We start from the raw sequence: 17,346 nt of genomic DNA, 5'->3' as shown, positions 1-17,346 counted from the left end.
AACTGTTTAAGAGAAGTGTAAAATCCTGACCTCTCAAACTGCTGAATGCACATAGTGCCCTGAAGCACATCTCCTGTAGAAGAGTGACTAATGAAGAAAGAAGGGCTACATGCAGACTTGGCTCAGCAATGTCTATTCAAACACAAGACCCAGGTTTGGTCCTTATGCCAGCATGGTGGCTCATCACCATCAATAATTCTAACAAGGGATTTGACACCCTCTTCTGACCTTCACACGCACTGGTTACATACATGGTACACAAACATACATGCAGGCAAAACACACATACACATAAAATAAAAATAAATAAATCTTAAAAAAAGAAGAAGAAGAAAGAAGAAGAAAGAAGGAGGAGGAGGAGGAGGATTAAGGTCTTCCTGCTGTTTTACTCAAATATGAAGGAGGATAGTATTTCTGATTAAGTATATTTAAACTATTACTCTAAATTGTTTCTTTCACGTAACCATGCATGTATACAGGATAGCAATTAACACCTTTATTTACTTTTATAGTAATAACAGATGCAATTATAGATTGCCCACATTTAATGACTTTATAACCTGGCTAAGAGAAAAGAACACACCGCTCATGACTTCAGGCGACCCTGACAACACTTGACTTGAGATCTACTCAGGAGAAGTAGCCTCCTGGTTATAGCCAAATTAATTTTCACCGGCTTGCCACTGGTTAAACTCTCTAATAGTTCTAAAACTTTATTACTTCAGTGCCTCAAACAGCACCTGGTGAACACTGGAGTGAACAGTCAACTGCAAGCTATCGACTGAATAAACGTTGCCTCTGAAAATATTTCCACCCAAGAATACTTACGTTCACACCTAAATATATCCTTTACTTAGTTGAATTTAAGGGGTAAAATACAGGAGAGTGAAGTCTAGTCCCATGCTTGGAGACAAGTATGTTCTTTTGGGAACAGACTACATTAGTTCTATTTCCCAGCTGTCACTACTTGGACAGATGGCAAAGACTAGATGTAATTTAGTCAGAATTAAGTAAGTACAATTAGGCAAATTGATAGTGATATAAAAGATTAAGACTGTCATTTGATCTTGTAAGTGTCAAAGAAGCCATGTGCGTCCTTCGTTCAAAAATAATGAAGCCCCATCTTTATAACAGGATACCAGAGTGTGGTAATCTATCTCCAGCTGACAAAGGAATCTACAACCAGGTCATAGCAGAATAAAATCTCATTCATGTGTGCCCAATGAATAATTATAATTAAACCACGGGAGCTAATATCCATCTGAATGATCTGATACAAACTCCTTACACCAAAAGCATTGTCTTTCTTCGTACTTAATGATCTGGACATTTAGGGCCAGCATCTAAGAGCTAATGAAGTCCTATGATTATTTAGGCTCCGTGATCAGACTTCTTGTATATCTGATACCTTCTCAGCTACTGCCTTCCATTTTAGTTTATGTATTTTTCCTCATTTAGTTTGGCTTTATTTTACTTCAATACATATTGGCTGCCTGAAATTCTCTGCACAGTGTGAGAGTGAAATTAAACAGTTATATAGAAATATACCAAAAAAAAATCAAACTCCAAAATAGTTTTTTAAACACTCTAATTAGACCTTTGTAAGCCTGAAGTAGGTTAACTGGTTCTCGGATTTCATTATCTCATTCTGCAGATTTTATTAAGTGCCCACTGTGTATCAGGCTCGTGGGGCACACCACATGGCAAGCACACATCAGAACTCTCATGCTTATCACACGCAGACCAAGCAGGGCAAAAGCACCTGTGACATGTGAGACAATTAGCCACAGAAACTGAAGACACTGGTCAAATACTTACATAGATTCTGTCTTTACTGTACCGAACTTTGACATTGTGGAGGAGTGTGGCTTCATTTAAGTACATCAGTGAACCTACGACAGAGGTTTGGATTAGAGAGTTAAAAAACAAAAGGCAAAATAAAATACTTTATGCTAATGATAATCACTTTGGTCCCAGTTTAAAAGTCACTTTACTAGGGCCGATTTAATCCCATGCTTTTAGAATACAAGGACACATAAACCCCATGGGCTAGTATAAGACAAATCCACTTGGGGTACACTGAATTGGTAGAACACTTAACTAGAAGAAATCCTAATTGCCTATGTCTGTGAGAACTTTAGATGATACATTTCCAGCTAGGAGAGCTATACCTAGCGAGTACCAGTGAGTGTATACTCTGCTGAAGGCAGGGTTAGTTACCAACCATCAACCAACTGTAAAGAACTACTGGGTGGTTATGATCCAACAAAGTGAGATGTGAATCCAGAAGCTCACAGATAAAATAAAAAAGGATATGGTTTTAGAATGGCAAGGGAACTTCAGATCATTTGGGTAGTTCTCACAGTGACTGATAAGGGGAAGTCAGGCCAGGAGATATGATGGCCATCTTAACCCAGCAAATTTACTGGTTAAGTTCAGAATCCGGCTAGACTTGTTTTTCTGTTCTGTATGGTCCATCTAGGGCCTTCTCTATTTAGTCCCTGCACACTCCCATCTCCTGTGCTTCATTTCTACTGCACACTAGAGCAGACAGTAACATTCCTCTTACTGACTTTGTTGGCATTGGGACCACAATTTTATCAGTTATCCAACTTAAAAACAGTAGTCAACATCAGAGCAATCTCCTCTTGTCTCCCACTTGAAGTTTCCAATAACACTAAAATGTTCTTCGACTAACACTAAAATGATATAGCCTATTGCTAGGTTCATGGTTAATTCACTAATGTTAACCCAATCTGAATCCCTGGCATGTGTTTCCCTCCTTGTCTACAGTTCCACTGCTGCAGGACTGGAGGGAGGTCACAGGATCTCTTTTGTGGTTATGGTGACCTCTTACTTGTCTATTGCTTTAATCACTATTCGCTCCAATCCTGACTGCAGAATAGATTGACTAAACCAGAGCACTTACCTAAATCTCTTTCCACTTCAAAAGTATACCCCTGGGGCTCAATCACCTAGAAACATTCACCTTAAAAATCTACTCAAGACTCTCAGTAAACATATATTCAAATGGACACTTTTACAATGTTCTGTGTCGTGTACGAATATCTAACCTGTAGACAAACTGATCTATTTATCATACCCACAACACACTCGTGTGTTGTCTCTGTTTACAGCATCCTTTCCATATATATATATATATATATATATATATATATCTTTTCAAGTCACTTTGTCAACATGATAGCTTGAGATGGATACAAACCAATCTCAAAAATGATACTTCTCCAATCTCCCCTCTTCCAAAGCTAGTCTCTTCTCTGTCACTTCTATCTGATACTTTCCATGTCTGTCAGGATTAGGATAGCAAGTTTACACTTCTGGTTTTAGCTACTAAACAAATATTTGAGGGCAAGATGCTGCATAGTTCAGTTGTTCCACATGGCCCCCCACTGAGCATCTATGTCGTCAGTGACTGCATCTCTAGTACACATGTCAACAGTGCCTACAAGGGCCTCTTGCTGGTCTATCTTGGCAAAGAAATGTGCTGTTTCTGCACACAGACAATGCAGTCAGTTCTCTTTCCAAGGGCCCTGTTGCTTTCTGAGGCCACTGGAAGCAGAATAAGAGTAAGGAGTAAGTTAAGTTTGGGCTCTTGACAGTTGGGCTGAATCTTTTCTCTGAACCGATAGCAGATTTGGAAGGACTGAGCAGCAGAGGTGCAACTATATGGATTGTGGATCTAGTCCCCTTCATTCTAGAGTCCTAACCTTCTTCCACTCTCATTCCCTGGAAGCCTCATCTACACGTTGTGTTTCTTTATCCACAGCATGCTGCTGAGTCTCTCTCCACATCTCACTTCCCTCTGAAACACCTGCCTACGTGCTAGCAGCTGCTTCCTCTGAGAGAAAATTGCTGATAGCACAGCGCACATGCACTGAGCCGGCTGGCTGTGTAACCCTACACTGCCATGGGGGTGGCTGCTAACTCTACTCCTTCACCCCAGCCCTTACTCCCCACCTGCCTTCTCAAGGACATCTGTTCACCCAACCAAATAAACCCCTAATGGCAAAAACCCATCAATGGCAGGAGATCCTCCAGTCACCCTGCTCAGGCCATTCCACTATCATGGGGTGGGGGAAATCTGCTGTTTGTTAGCGGAAATGTTAAGTCTCAACCCCTTTCCTGGTGTTTTGATCCAGGAATGTCCACAAGGGGCACAGAAACAACTTCCTGCCCCACCTCATTTCACCCCACCCCATTCTAGCACCCAGCCCTAGGGTTACCTGGTCGGGCTATTCATGTAGACTGTTTACCTTTTCTAAGTATTTCTAGATTTGACTATAGTTGAGTTAACAGTATTTTTGAGACAGGGTCTCATCAGGCAGCTCTGGTTAGCCTGAAACTCACTATGGAGACCAGGATAACCTTGAACTCAGAGAGATATATGTGCCTCTCCTTCCCTTCCCAAGTGCTGGGATTAAACATGAGCACCAGCACACCTGGCAGAACATTATGATATATTTTTTGTTTGTGTACACATGCATGCACGATGGGGGATGCTTTAAAAGATATATTTTGCAAAAACCTCTGGGTATAGGCTTGTTTGTTGGTTGGGTGGGTGGGTGGTTTTGAGGCCAGGCCCTGCTACACAGCTTATGAACTGGAAGTCCTCAAGTTCTGCCTCAGCCTCTTATGTGCTGGCCCTGCAGGTGTGCACCACCATGGCCTACCCTACCCCTCTGCCTCCCCTGACCCTTTTCCATGTGGTTCATAACACAGTGCACATATCGGTCATTTAGTCCCTACATTATCCCTGTGATACAGAATAAAGGGATGATAGGACACAAAAGAAAGGCTGCATTTGGAAAGGCAGATGGGATCATGGCAAGCCTCAGACCAAAGACTAAGGAACAACTTCAGCTGAAAACTACATTCTAAACTCAACATCCAAAGCTGCTTAAGTGACAAGGGCTTCAGAGAGGGAACTTCAAGCTGGGACAGGCTACTGCATGATGAGGACGGTTAGCCTCAGCATGGTAACCATGGCCACCACTTGCAATCATCAGTGAGAGCACCTGACAAGGGCAGTGAACTCCACTGGGGCCAAGGAAGGTCGACAGTGGAAGCACGAGTCATGGCAAAGGAAGCAGGAGTGTTCAAAATGTTCATTCAAAAAGACAAATGGGAAGCTCAGATCTAGGGTGCTTAGCTACATATGAATGTGTCTCTAAGCAAAACATGTTAATACATGAAGAGGATAAGCTGTTACATCGGATACCCAAGCACACTTCTGATATGTTTACACATGTTGGGAGAGTGACAAGACAGGGTGCATGCAGGAGTCAGTTCTGGTTTTCCACTGGGTGGATCCTGGATTTCAAATTCAGGTCTTTGAGCCTGTGCCAAGTTGCCAGTACCCACTAAGTCATCTCACTGGTCCCCGAGAAATCGTTAACAGAGAGACACTTTCTACTGTTTTCAACATGATATGTGTCTATCATGTTTCCTGTCTATTTTGCCTTGATTATTGCTCAAAACTGCATTGTTTCATCAAACTCTCTATTAATTTGGGAAAGAATAAAATACTTCTCGATCCTTGCACCTGACAATAACAGCCGCTGTTTACTGAGGCAGGTATTTTGCTAATGCATCACCTCTAAGCTCCAGGCATAATTACTCCCAGTTCGCAGACAAGCTTCCCAAAAGAGGTGCAGTGTGGCCTACAGAAACATTAGCTTCCAAACTGAAGCCAGAATCAGGACCCACGACTGTCTTGCCCTCAGCCCACAGTGCCCCTGAACCACCACTAGTTCAGGCTTAATTATAAGCTCCGGTGAACAGCAGTAAGAATAAACCTACACCTTTTTTTTTTATCTTCTTTTCTGTGGAGTATTTACAGTTAGATACTTCTAAGGAAATCCATGGTCGCTAGAAATGATCCTCAAATACCACACCTAACCCACTACAGTTTAGCGGATCTAGAATGTTCTCCAAAGGCCTTACTGTTAAGGCCTGGTACCTCAGTTGGAACTGTTAGAAGATGAGGGGACCTTTAAGAGGTGGCCCCTAGAGGAAGACCATAGGCAAGCCACTGGGGTATGCCTTAAAGGGATGATGCAGGCCACGGGCTTGTTTTAACTCTCTCTTTGCATCCTGGCTTCGGTGAAGTCAGCATCTTCCTCTACCATTTGTCTCTGCCTGGATACACTGCTTCTCACCAAAGGCACAAACACAGTGTGGGCAAATGACCATGGACTGAAATCTCCCAATCTACAAACCAAAACAAACCTTCCCCCTTTTTAAATTAATTTAAAGTAAATTAATGGATATAAATTAATTACATCAACTATTACAGTGATGGAAAGCCCCAAATAACCGAAATACTTTTGAATATTGAAAATGTAAAAATAAATACAGCCTGTTGAAAGAATATTTTTAAGGTGTTGACAAGTCAAATTGATACTATGTTTTCATATAACACTCTGAAATAAGCTTTTCAATTATAAATTATTCTGCAGTGTTGTTTTGTTTTGTCTACTATTGGTTTGCCTTATCCAAAGAGTGGCATTAAATGACTCTTTCTGTCAGCTTCCAAATTAGTATGAACTCCCTCCCACTGTGAGGTTTGAAATGACTTTCAACACTACTAAGAAGAGACTTAGTTGAAGCTTCCAGTAAATCAGCACCCGGCGCACACACACACGTAAAATAACAGTAGGAGACACTCAGAGCCTTTCAGGGAAACACACATGGGATGCAGTAACAAACTCAGGCCCCCCAAGCTCCTGGAAGCTCTTTTCAAGCCTGTGTGTTCTGACCTAGTCTTCTGGACTACTAACAGAATCACTAACTTGCTTTCTGAAAGAGCAGACAGTTTTGTGGGAGAAATAACTTTGAACTTAATACTTACAGTTATCTTCCACATCTTTTTTGCTGTCCTCTTCTGCAGGGAATACTTGGTTTATGAGAGCCAAAAATGTCTAACAAACAAACAAGCAAACAAAGGTTTGAGCAGCTGGCACTTTTAGATAGTGAAACAAAACAAAACAAAACAAAACAAGGAGTTCAACTGATTGCATATACTGTAATGACCACAACAAGACTTCTCTATTGGAGTATAACACAGATTCTACTACTTAACGAAGCTCTCACTCAGAAGACAACTCTTAGCAAACACTGTCCTGTGTCCTCTACTACTGTAGACATCAATCAATGACCGCAATTAAAAAGAAAGCGACCCAAGTTCTCACAGCCTCAGCAGGCCAAAGTAACAAACACACTTATCCTAACAAAGTAACAAACACACTTATCCTAACAAAATAACAAACACAATAATCCTGAATTTCTACTTAGGGGCATGCCAATTACCAAAAAACTAAAAGCATTTTAGATTTACATATAAACAATTTTATTGTCTTAAAAACAAAAACATTTACAATCAGTTACATATAACAAAGGATTAATGTTATTTGAGAAATATATATGACGTTAATTCTTATACAAAAATATGTCAAAAATATAAAAATATCTACTCCATGTAATTCAAAGAAGCCACAAATAGCAGGGTGTGGTGGTACATGCCTGTAATCCTAGCACTTGAGGCTGCAACCAGGAAGATCAGGAATTCAAGGTCATGTTTGACTATATAATGAGTTGAGGCCTGGCAAAGCTACATAAGACCCTCTTTCAAAATAATAATAATAATAATAACCCATAAAGAAAGTTGCATCCATTTATCACTTAAGATGCTCCGAGAGACACTGCAGAATTAAGATAGCATCTTGTAACAGAGAGCAAATGATCTCAAATTACATCTAAAGAGAATTAAATTTTAATCCGTGCTATCTTAACAGTTATTTATAAATTTATACCTCTAAATAATTACAATTAGCTCTTCTGGCTGACATTTCCAACTGTATCAAATGAAACTCTTAAGGAAAGATGGTTTGGTTCCTTTACAATAACACATGCAGGGTTTCACTCCGTGGTAGCGTTTCTGCTCAGTATGTGCAAGACCCTGGTCTGATCCCCAGTAAAAGAAAAAACAATATTTGTAACTCTACATGTGCAAGAATACTGTATACAATATGGTTATCATAGTTTATGAAGTAAAACCCAGGCTTCAAAGGCCATTCCAATTCAAAGTTATGACCAGTTTAGTGGTCTGGGGGTAGAGCCCAGCGGTAAAGCGCTGATGTAAAAACTGTGAGGCCCTGGATGGAGTTTCTGGTACTACAAAAGAATAACAGCAAAGTCACACCTGACTTGGAAGACTGTTGAACCCAACACTCTGAAAGCTAATTCTTTGCAACCTAAAGCATATGTTCTCAGTGTCATGTTTGGTTTGGAAGAGAGACCCCTGTTTCAAAAGTGAACTTGGCTCACCATGAACCAGAGAGGGAACATTATGTAGAAGAAAATATCAATTCATAGCAATGATTCCATAGAAAAATCCATTCTGCAATAGCTGCTAACGCCATAGAACTCTATAAACATTGTCACAGCCATAGCAACAGAGGGAGGGCTTGGTCCTGGCCTGGCAGGAGCTAGAGCCACTGAGAAAAACTTCAGATGAGGAACAAATGCTGCAGAGGAGGGGCAACCAAGTCTCTTAAATACCCAAAAATAATTTAATTAAACTACACTTCTACAGTTCTCCATCTGTGCCCGATTAACAGTAATATGACATAGATCAGAACACACTGAAATAGGTAAATACTTTACAAAAGCACATCCCCTCAAATTGAGTTTAGTTTATTCTTGAGCTGAATTATTCTGTCACCTACAGATGTGACAGACCACAAGAGAACAGAAGTACTCAGGAGGTACAGCCCTTGATTCACTCCTGCCTTTTAGCTCACTGTGCTTATAAAACATGTTAAAGCAAAAGGGAAAGCTTTCAAAATGTATTGTGTGTGAACTCTTAAAAACTCATTTGTTAGCTATGCAGTGCACTGTGAGCACATGCAGGCACTGCTAACGAGGGAAGGCAAGAACACTGTCTTTTCCTTTCCTGAAGGCATCTTTAATTGGTCTCCACTAACATGGCCCAGTATATATTACGCATTCCGGTTCCTGGGTTGTTTACAGTAACAGAACAGTGTTCTCTCTGAAAAGAATCTCATGAGAGATCCATCTTGTTTTTCTAAGGGTCCCAGAAGGATGGCAGTCATATGGCCTGAGTTAAACACGTATCAGTAGAATATAAATTATTCATGGAGATTTGCAGAGTCTGAAGTAAACAGAAATTACATCCGTACATTTAGTCAGAAGAAATGTCTAATAGGGTTATTTGTTAAGCTTAAAACTGTGAGGTTGCAGTACCAAAAAGACCCAACCTTGTGAAGAGTGGAAGAGAGATGCACGTCTACACTGGAGGCCCTGGTTGTAACAACTCCTGGTCAGTTTCCCCAGATTCCACTTACTCTATGTCTAAGAGTTTTTTAAAAAGATGAAATATTAAATGTGTAGAATTAAAGCATGTTTATATTATTATCATAAAAAAATATGGGGGAGATTTAAGACTCAAATATCTGGGGCTGGAGAGATGGCTCAGCTGTTAAGAGCACTGATTGCTCTTCCAGAGGACCCAGGTTCAAATCCCAGTACCCGAGTGGCAGCTCACAACTGTCTGTATCTCGGAGATCTGACACCTTCACACAGACATCCATGCAGTCAAAACACTAACACATATAGAATAAAAATTTAAAAATAAAACACAAAGCACAGAAACAACAAAAAGTTGTTTACCCCAATCCCACAGTATATAAGTTTAAGTAAATAAGTAAGTTTAAGTAAACAAAAAAAGGAAGAAAGACAGACAGACAGAAAGAGAAAGAAAAAGAGAAGAAAAGGAGAAATGAAGCCCCCTGGAAGAACTTGACATCACAGCAGCAATCGCATGTTTACTTTGTAACACACTGACAACATTACAGCTAAGCAGGTGATTCTAATAGTGTAGCATATGGAATAAAACTGCTGCCACTGACTGTATTTTATCACCCAACTTAGAATGCTAGGTTTCTGATTATCACGGGCTCCTATTTCATCATAGTACACAGGTCCCATTTAATCAAGGAAGTCATCTCAAAACTTCATTTACATTACCAGACATCTGTCTCCTCCACTATGGCAAGAATATTTTTTCATTTTTACCTTTCTTGGGGAAAGTGTGTGTGTGTGTGTGTGTGTGTGTGTGTGTGTTTAAAAGAGATCCCATTTCGAGATCTCTCTGAGAAACTCACCTTGCCTTTTTGGTTCAAAGGTTCAATTGTTAAGCTGTCAGGGCCAATATCCACAATATTGCCCATCTGAAATCCATCTGTGGGGTGGGGTGCCCAAACGGGCTTTCCATCTTCCATTTTGAAGGAGATTATCCACTATCTCCTGTTCAAAAAAACAAATAAAACAACATGAATAATGGTGGAAATGGTTTCAAATTCTATCTCCTTTACACGTGCACATATAAATCTCAAGTTATAAAAACACCTCCTGCGGGTGACCTCAGCCTTCTCCTCCTCGCGCCCCGCCCCCCCCCCCGCCCCCAATTGCGCTCCCTACCTCTTGCTCCTCTAAGCCTCCTTAGAGAAGGCAGGCAGAGGCTGCTCCACCCTCAAGTAAGTCCTGTGAGCTCCCTGCTTTAGCCTTGAGTGTACAGAGTGTGGGAATGGAAACCCTCACGGCTTCCACCTGTTCTCCGAAGGGAATTTAGAATACCACTGCAAGCGATCTGAGTTACTCAGTAGTCTTGTTGGAATAGATATTTATGGCGCACAGATCGCAGCATGTAAAAAAAGGATTCATTCTGAAGCGATGAGGCGGGGCAGGAGGCTTCCTGTGAGTTCCCTGAGTCTGGGGCTGGAGGCTTCCTATGAGTTCCCCAAGCCTGAGACGGCAGGCATGGACTACTCCCCAGGCTTATTCCCACACAACTGCTCAGCGTATGTTTTCATTTTCTTACTTTTGCTGCTGATTTGAAGTGAAGTGAGCAAATCTAACTATACAAGTTAATGAGCTGGGACAGATGAATGCACTGTCTACGAAGCACCGTCCTCGGTTCACAGAGCATCTCAGTGCCCCTGCTATTCCCACACCTCCCTTTGCCCGGGCATCATCCCCACAGTCCTCAGATTTTTTTCTGTTGAACTTTATATAAATGAGATCATACAGTCTGCGTTCTTTGGTGTCTGGCTTCTTTCATTTAAAAAGCATTTTATATTCAGCACAGCCAACTGTACTGCTGTGTGGGTCTACTGGGCCAGGCACTGTTTACCTGCTGTCTTGCATTTGAATGGTTTCCAGGTAGCGCCCACTGGGGACGTCCCATTTTCAACTATTCCTAGGAGGCTTCCTTTGCTCTTGGCATCCTGAGATGCTAACATTTATAATTCTGTCTACTGAGTAGCCCAAAGGGCACAAGCTATCCAGAATGCTTTGTTTTAAGGACTGTCTATAAGAATAATGTGTGATTCCATTTGCAAGTCAAACAGAGATGTTCTACTTTCAGTATCTCAATGGGAACCTAATTCTTTCACTAGTCACCTGGATCTAAAGAGCAGATGGTCATGTGCCACACTGATCTATTTGTGGGCCTGGGAGCTCCACTGAAGATCCCCACGTGGACTCTTAGCTGTAGTCCCTAAGAGTCTCTTAGAGACACGTAGTCCAGTTGAAAGCTGCTAAGGTGTTGTCATCTTGCAGGGTGCATTGTGGTTAATATTTCCTATGCTAGGCTATAGAATGAGCTACTTTCCCAACATAGAAAGGGCTCAAATCTAACTTAACTAAGATGAAGATTCTCTGTAGAAGGTGAGTCTGTAACAGTGCCTTTGGCTTGCCTATAAACGTGTCTGCTTTCCCTAGATGAAGGAAGCACCCTGTGGCTTCATACACCATTTATATGTGAGCGATACTCAACATTGCCTTACAGTCCCCATGGGATTCTCAGGTGTTTACCAGCCTAGTGGAACCAAACAAAACTAACACATACATTATTGTTACCATTATTCTGGTCTGCATCCTGCCTTGTTCTTCCACAAATTAGTAAAGGCAGAAACATGCAAATCACACCTGAAGTCATCCTCAAATCTTCTGGCACCTTCCAAACTCTTATCACCCTTGATTATACCAACGCTCTGTCTCACAGGCATCTCAGATCCACCCACTCTTCTGCAAACTAGCAGCGCTTTTACCAAGGCTTCTACAGTGTACCTTTATACCTGCTTCTACTCTTGGCAATCCTCGGGTCAGGACTAATCCTGCTGAAGCACCCATCTCATTGTGCCACTGTAATTCCATCAGGGCACAGACCATTGACTGCTTGCTCCTAAGGCCCAGCATGACATACACAACTTGACAGTCACTGGTGCATGAATGAACTGCTCACACCATCCAGGAGAGTAAGAGGAGACGGGAGTCTAGAAAGAGTTGAATTCTCTTAAAAACCAAGGCCTGAAACTCAGACTCCTCTAAGCAGGTTGCATCCCTGATCTTGTCTTTACCCTTATCTCTGTGGTGGGATAGTGTCGCTTACCTTACAGAATTGCTGAGGGGATCAAGTGACATAAAATTGAGATCACCGTTCTAATAGATGATAATCACACCTCCCACCCCTCCCCACAGCCTCTCTCTCATTGGGAACCACTAATAATTTGAAGGCAATGTTCTATACACATAGACAAATGGCACAATGGACACTAGTGATCATTTAGGACTAATTATCCTTTTAAAAAATTTGGAAAAGCAACAAAGTCACACCACAAAGGAACCCCTCCCCCCCCCATCCAAAAATGGAATGGTGAATTGAACGATTCAGCTCACTTTCTCAATTTAAACCGTGCTACCACTTTGAAGTGAAGATGGAATTCTGAGTTCAAGGCACATATTTAACCTTGCTCCTTCATCACAGCCCTAAACCTACAGGGAAGTGATTCCTAGAAAAATCTCTCAGGGCTGCTGAGACAACTCAGTAAATAAAAGTGTTGGCTACCCAACCTGACAATCAGAGTTCGTTCAACTCCCAGAACCCACATGGTGAAAGAAGGTGAGACCTGAGTTTCTGAAAACTGTCCTCTAACCTACACACACACACACACACACACACACACACACACACACACACACACACAAAGAGAGAGAGCCCCTTCGTGCCAACCCTCACTCTCACTAAGCATGTTTACATATGCAGAGCACCTTACAGCATTGTAAAGCAGACACAGTAGCTCATCACTACAATTGCAGCACTCAGGGGCTGAGGCATGGCAATCACCACAAACTCAAGTCCAGCCTTGGCTACATACTGAGACCTTTCTCAATAAAATAAAAAATAAACAAACAAAAGTCTCTATAAAGTGACCCATTACAGGACAGCCTTGATTTCCAGTACTACCGCCCTAGATACCTTAAGCTCCGTAGAAGACAGGCTGCAGAAATACAGAGTGGAAAGGAAGTCAGTTAGCTTTGCTGGAATCCCTTATGGAAGTTTGGTCGGCAACATTCCCAAAGTCACTGCTGGCAGACACCATCATTAACCAAAAACGACCTCATTTTTACTGCTCATCTGACAACTGATAGCTTATTTATGTAGACCATGCTGGGATCAAGCCCAGGGCCACACACTAGGTGAATGTCCTAACCCTGAGCTGTGCCCCAGGCTGAGCTGCATTTTGGTGACTAAGTACTCCCAGAGCTAGTAGGAGCAATCTACAGAAGCACTGAATAATCTGCAAGAGGCACTCCTGACCTTCCCAACAGGCGGGCCTTCACCTGGGGTTGAAAGGTAACAATGGCATCAGCCAGGAGGCAGGCTTACTGGAGGTTAGGAGTGATAAACACGATCCCTTCCACATTTTTCCTCTGAAGCAGTGAGGGTACCAACAGTGTCCATGTGCTGTGTGCAGAGTGTGCAGGTTCATTCTACAAAGTGTGAGCCATGTCACCAGTACTTTCCAAAGGCTCCCTAAGCATCGAGTTGTGAGGTCTAAGAGTGCCTCGTGCTTTCTCAGCTAGACATTACACATTTAGCAGCAGCAGCTACAAGGATTTTGAGGTTCAAAGAGCCGAGTAACTGAAAAGGAAGAAAGAAGCATTACATAGAACAAGCAGAAATTCCTAGCTCTGCTTACACTGACATGTTTCTCTGGTTCTTTAAGCACCTACTATGTGTCATAAATAACTGGGCACTCAGAATAGAATAGTGAACAGAGAGAATGGTGGTCTCCGGGACTTGCTGTCTGACAGGAAGATAATCAGTGGGAAAAAGGGGTAAAGGGGAGACAACCCCTGTGGTAGCAGACCTTACGAGGGGATGTGAAGGGAAGACAGATGTATCAAATTTACCATTTGAAGAGATTACTTCTTTATCTGGCAGCCCCTGGCATGCTCCTTTGGCACACAGCTTGCCACTGGCAGCTTCTCTCACCTGTATCAGTGTACCCCAGGGCTATTAGCTTCCTGGTACCCAGACACTGTGAGAAAACTGGGCACTGGTGACAGTTGGCCGTGGCTGGAGCCTGTTGCATGCACCTATCTTCCACCAGCAATTCACTTTATTATTATATTAAACTACCTCTGAAAATGCTTGCCTAAAAAAATACTTCAGGTTATTCTTTTTCAGATAGTTATGGAAAATATGGGTATTGTTTTATTATTATATAGTTTCATGCATTAATTAAACATTAACATTGACATTTACCATGAACCCAGTGGTTTTCTAAAAAATATATGCTAATTATAGAAAGAAAATACTACTAAGTCCAAATAAGGACAAAGAAATAAGACATCTCAAGATTAACAAGCTGAAAATTAGTTGAATAAAGAATTTGAATTTATATTCATTTATTCATATTTATTGAATACCTACTATGTGTGAGCCACTGTTATAGGTTTAGATTATAATGGGAAAATATGGAGGTCAACTGTTTTTCAGTGTGAGACATAAAAAAGAGATCTACCACACCTTCTTGCAGGTCTGGCAGACAAGCAGTGTGTGCTGGTCCTGATGGCTGACCACTGAGAGCCTGAAGCCCATGACCACACCATGCACAGAACTAGTGACCAAGACTAACAGACACTATTAAAAAAATCACTACAAATACTACACAAACTGAATTGTTAAGATTGGTTATATGCCTTTTCTTACAGGTTTTCAAAGACAAGATCACAAATCGTATTCTAGACATAAATTCCTGTATGAATTGCTATCACAAAACAGGCTTGAAAACAGATACACAATAAAGTTCTCTCCTAACTCATAAGACTAAGACATTTTTAAACCCTACTGACTTGGGTGTGAGGATGGGTATTCACATATACATCAGAGAGAGCCAGAAAGTAAAACCGCTTTCTCCTTACAACTGGCGTTCACCCAATTACAGCAAACCAGTCATACTCACTCCAAACCCTTCACTGCATCCTAGACATTACATTAAGATGCTCAGAACATTCTTTTAACTCTTTCATATAACACATCTTGTCATTCTCTTCGTCTCCTCAGTTCCTCTCAGACCCTCTCCATTTCCCTCTTCATGCTCTATCTCTTGCTCTCTGTCACTGTCAGTCACTCTCACCCTCACTCAATGAAACAAAAACCAAAATCAAAAAATGAAAATCAAAACAAACAAAAAGTATACATGCAGTATAAATACATATAAACATGTATGTATATGTGTGTGTGCCTGTGGGGTGTGTATGTGTGTGTGCGCGAGTGCTCACACTCAAGTGCACATGTATAGACAGAGGAAAGGGAGGTTTTGTATTGGCCAACAACTACTCCAGAGCATGGGTGGGGCCTGCTTTGGAGTAGGACTGACATGCCCAGTGATACTCCATTGGAAAAAAACTTATTTTTCTTTTCCTAGCAAGTATCAATTGCCAATAACTCCTTGGTTAGGGGTGGGACTTTCCACTACTCCCTTTCAGTGCTAGAATTCTGTCTGTGTGGAACCTGTACAGGTCTTGTGGGTGCTGCAGCAGTCTTTGTATAAGTGCATGAGTCCTTTTGTACCTGGAAGACACTATTTCCTTGGAGTTGTCCAGCACCTCTGACTCATACAATGCTTCTGCCTCCCCTTCTGAATAGATCTCTGAGCTTTGAGGGATGAAAACATTCTCTTTATGGCTGAGTTATGCAAAGTCTCTCCGTCTCTGCACATTATCCAACTGTGGGTCTCTCTATTAATTCCCATTTACCACAAGTTTCCTTAATGAGGGTTGAGCACTGATCTATGTGCATAGCAGTGTTCATTTGGAGTCATTTTATTGCTATGTTCCTTTAGCAGAATAATCATACTAGGTTTTCCCCTAGGCCTGGGACCTCTCTACTCCAGCTTGCTTGATCACTTTAGCAGTGTCAGATATGGACTCATCTTGTAGACTGCATCTTAGGTCCAATCTAAAGGTGGTTGGTCATTCCTGTAACATGAGTGCCACTACTGCTCCAGTAGATCTTGAAGGCTCACTGTTGTAGGTCACAGGGTTTGTAACTGGATGATAAGCCACAATTACCATTTTTCTCTTGTAGCATGCAAAGAAACTTCTAAAACTATGACTGCATGTCAGTACGAGAAAAGTGAATGTTTTATCTCACTTAACTATTAAATCTCTGCCAGATGGCTATTGTCCCTCTTTATAAGAAATTGAGGTTTGAAGGTTTAGCTCACTTGTCCAAAGAGAGATAATTAAGAACAATATGCAGAAAGGGCCACTGATTGAGGAGTGATTGCCCTCGTTTGCTTTCTGTTGCTGTGATTATACACTCTGACCAAAAGCAGCTTGTGAGTACAGGGTTTATCTGACTTACACTGCCAGGTCACAATCCATCACTGAGCGAATCGAAACAGGAATTCAAGCAGGAACCGAGGCAAGAGCCATGGAAAAATGTTGCTTGCTGGCTGGTTAGTTCTCAGTCAGCATCCTTAGATAACCTGCAAAGGGGTGGCACTGACCACAGTGCTCTGAGTCCCTCCGAAATCAGTTAGCAATTAAAATGGCTTACACGTACCTCATACTGCAGGGATGTGATATGCCAGGGTGTAGGGTATTGGGGTTGGGGAGGGAGTATCTGCATTTGGGGAGTACTGGAAGGAAAGGAGGTGCTGATATGGGGATGTAAAGTAAACAAATAAACAAATTTAAAAGAAAAGAAAAAACGCCTCACAGACTTGCCCCTGGGCATCCTGATTGAGTCAATTCTTCAGCTGGGGGTCCCTCTTCTAAAGTGACTCTAGGTTTGTCAAGATGACAGCTGACAGTGACCCAAATCTGACTCTTTTTTTTTTTTTAGTTTATTTATTTTATTTATATGGATACACTGAAGCTATCTTCAGACACACCAGAAGAGGGCTCAGATCTCATTACAGATGGTTGTGAGCCACCATGTGGTTG

The 17,346-nt window shown here is 41.6% G+C and overlaps 1 protein-coding gene across 5 annotated transcripts in view; it reads right to left on the bottom strand.

Annotated features, from left to right (window-relative positions):
* Myo6 (myosin VI) overlaps positions 1-17,346 on the bottom strand; it is a 143,965-nt gene that overhangs the window by 81,315 nt on the left and 45,304 nt on the right. For all 5 annotated transcript variants that reach the window (XM_029482050.1, XM_029482049.1, XM_029482051.1 and 2 more), the window contains 3 exons: positions 10,209-10,350; positions 6,875-6,944; positions 1,819-1,892 (listed from right to left, as the gene is read on the bottom strand). In XM_029482050.1, coding sequence (XP_029337910.1) covers positions 1,819-1,892; positions 6,875-6,944; positions 10,209-10,325 — 261 coding nt within the window. In that variant the 5' untranslated portion in view covers positions 10,326-10,350. The remainder of the gene's footprint in view (positions 1-1,818; positions 1,893-6,874; positions 6,945-10,208; positions 10,351-17,346) is intronic.

Source organism: Mus caroli, chromosome 9, assembly GCF_900094665.2.
Source record: "Mus caroli chromosome 9, CAROLI_EIJ_v1.1, whole genome shotgun sequence".
Classification (NCBI taxonomy): domain Eukaryota; kingdom Metazoa; phylum Chordata; class Mammalia; order Rodentia; family Muridae; genus Mus; species Mus caroli.
This window is presented reverse-complemented; position numbering and strand designations above follow the sequence as displayed.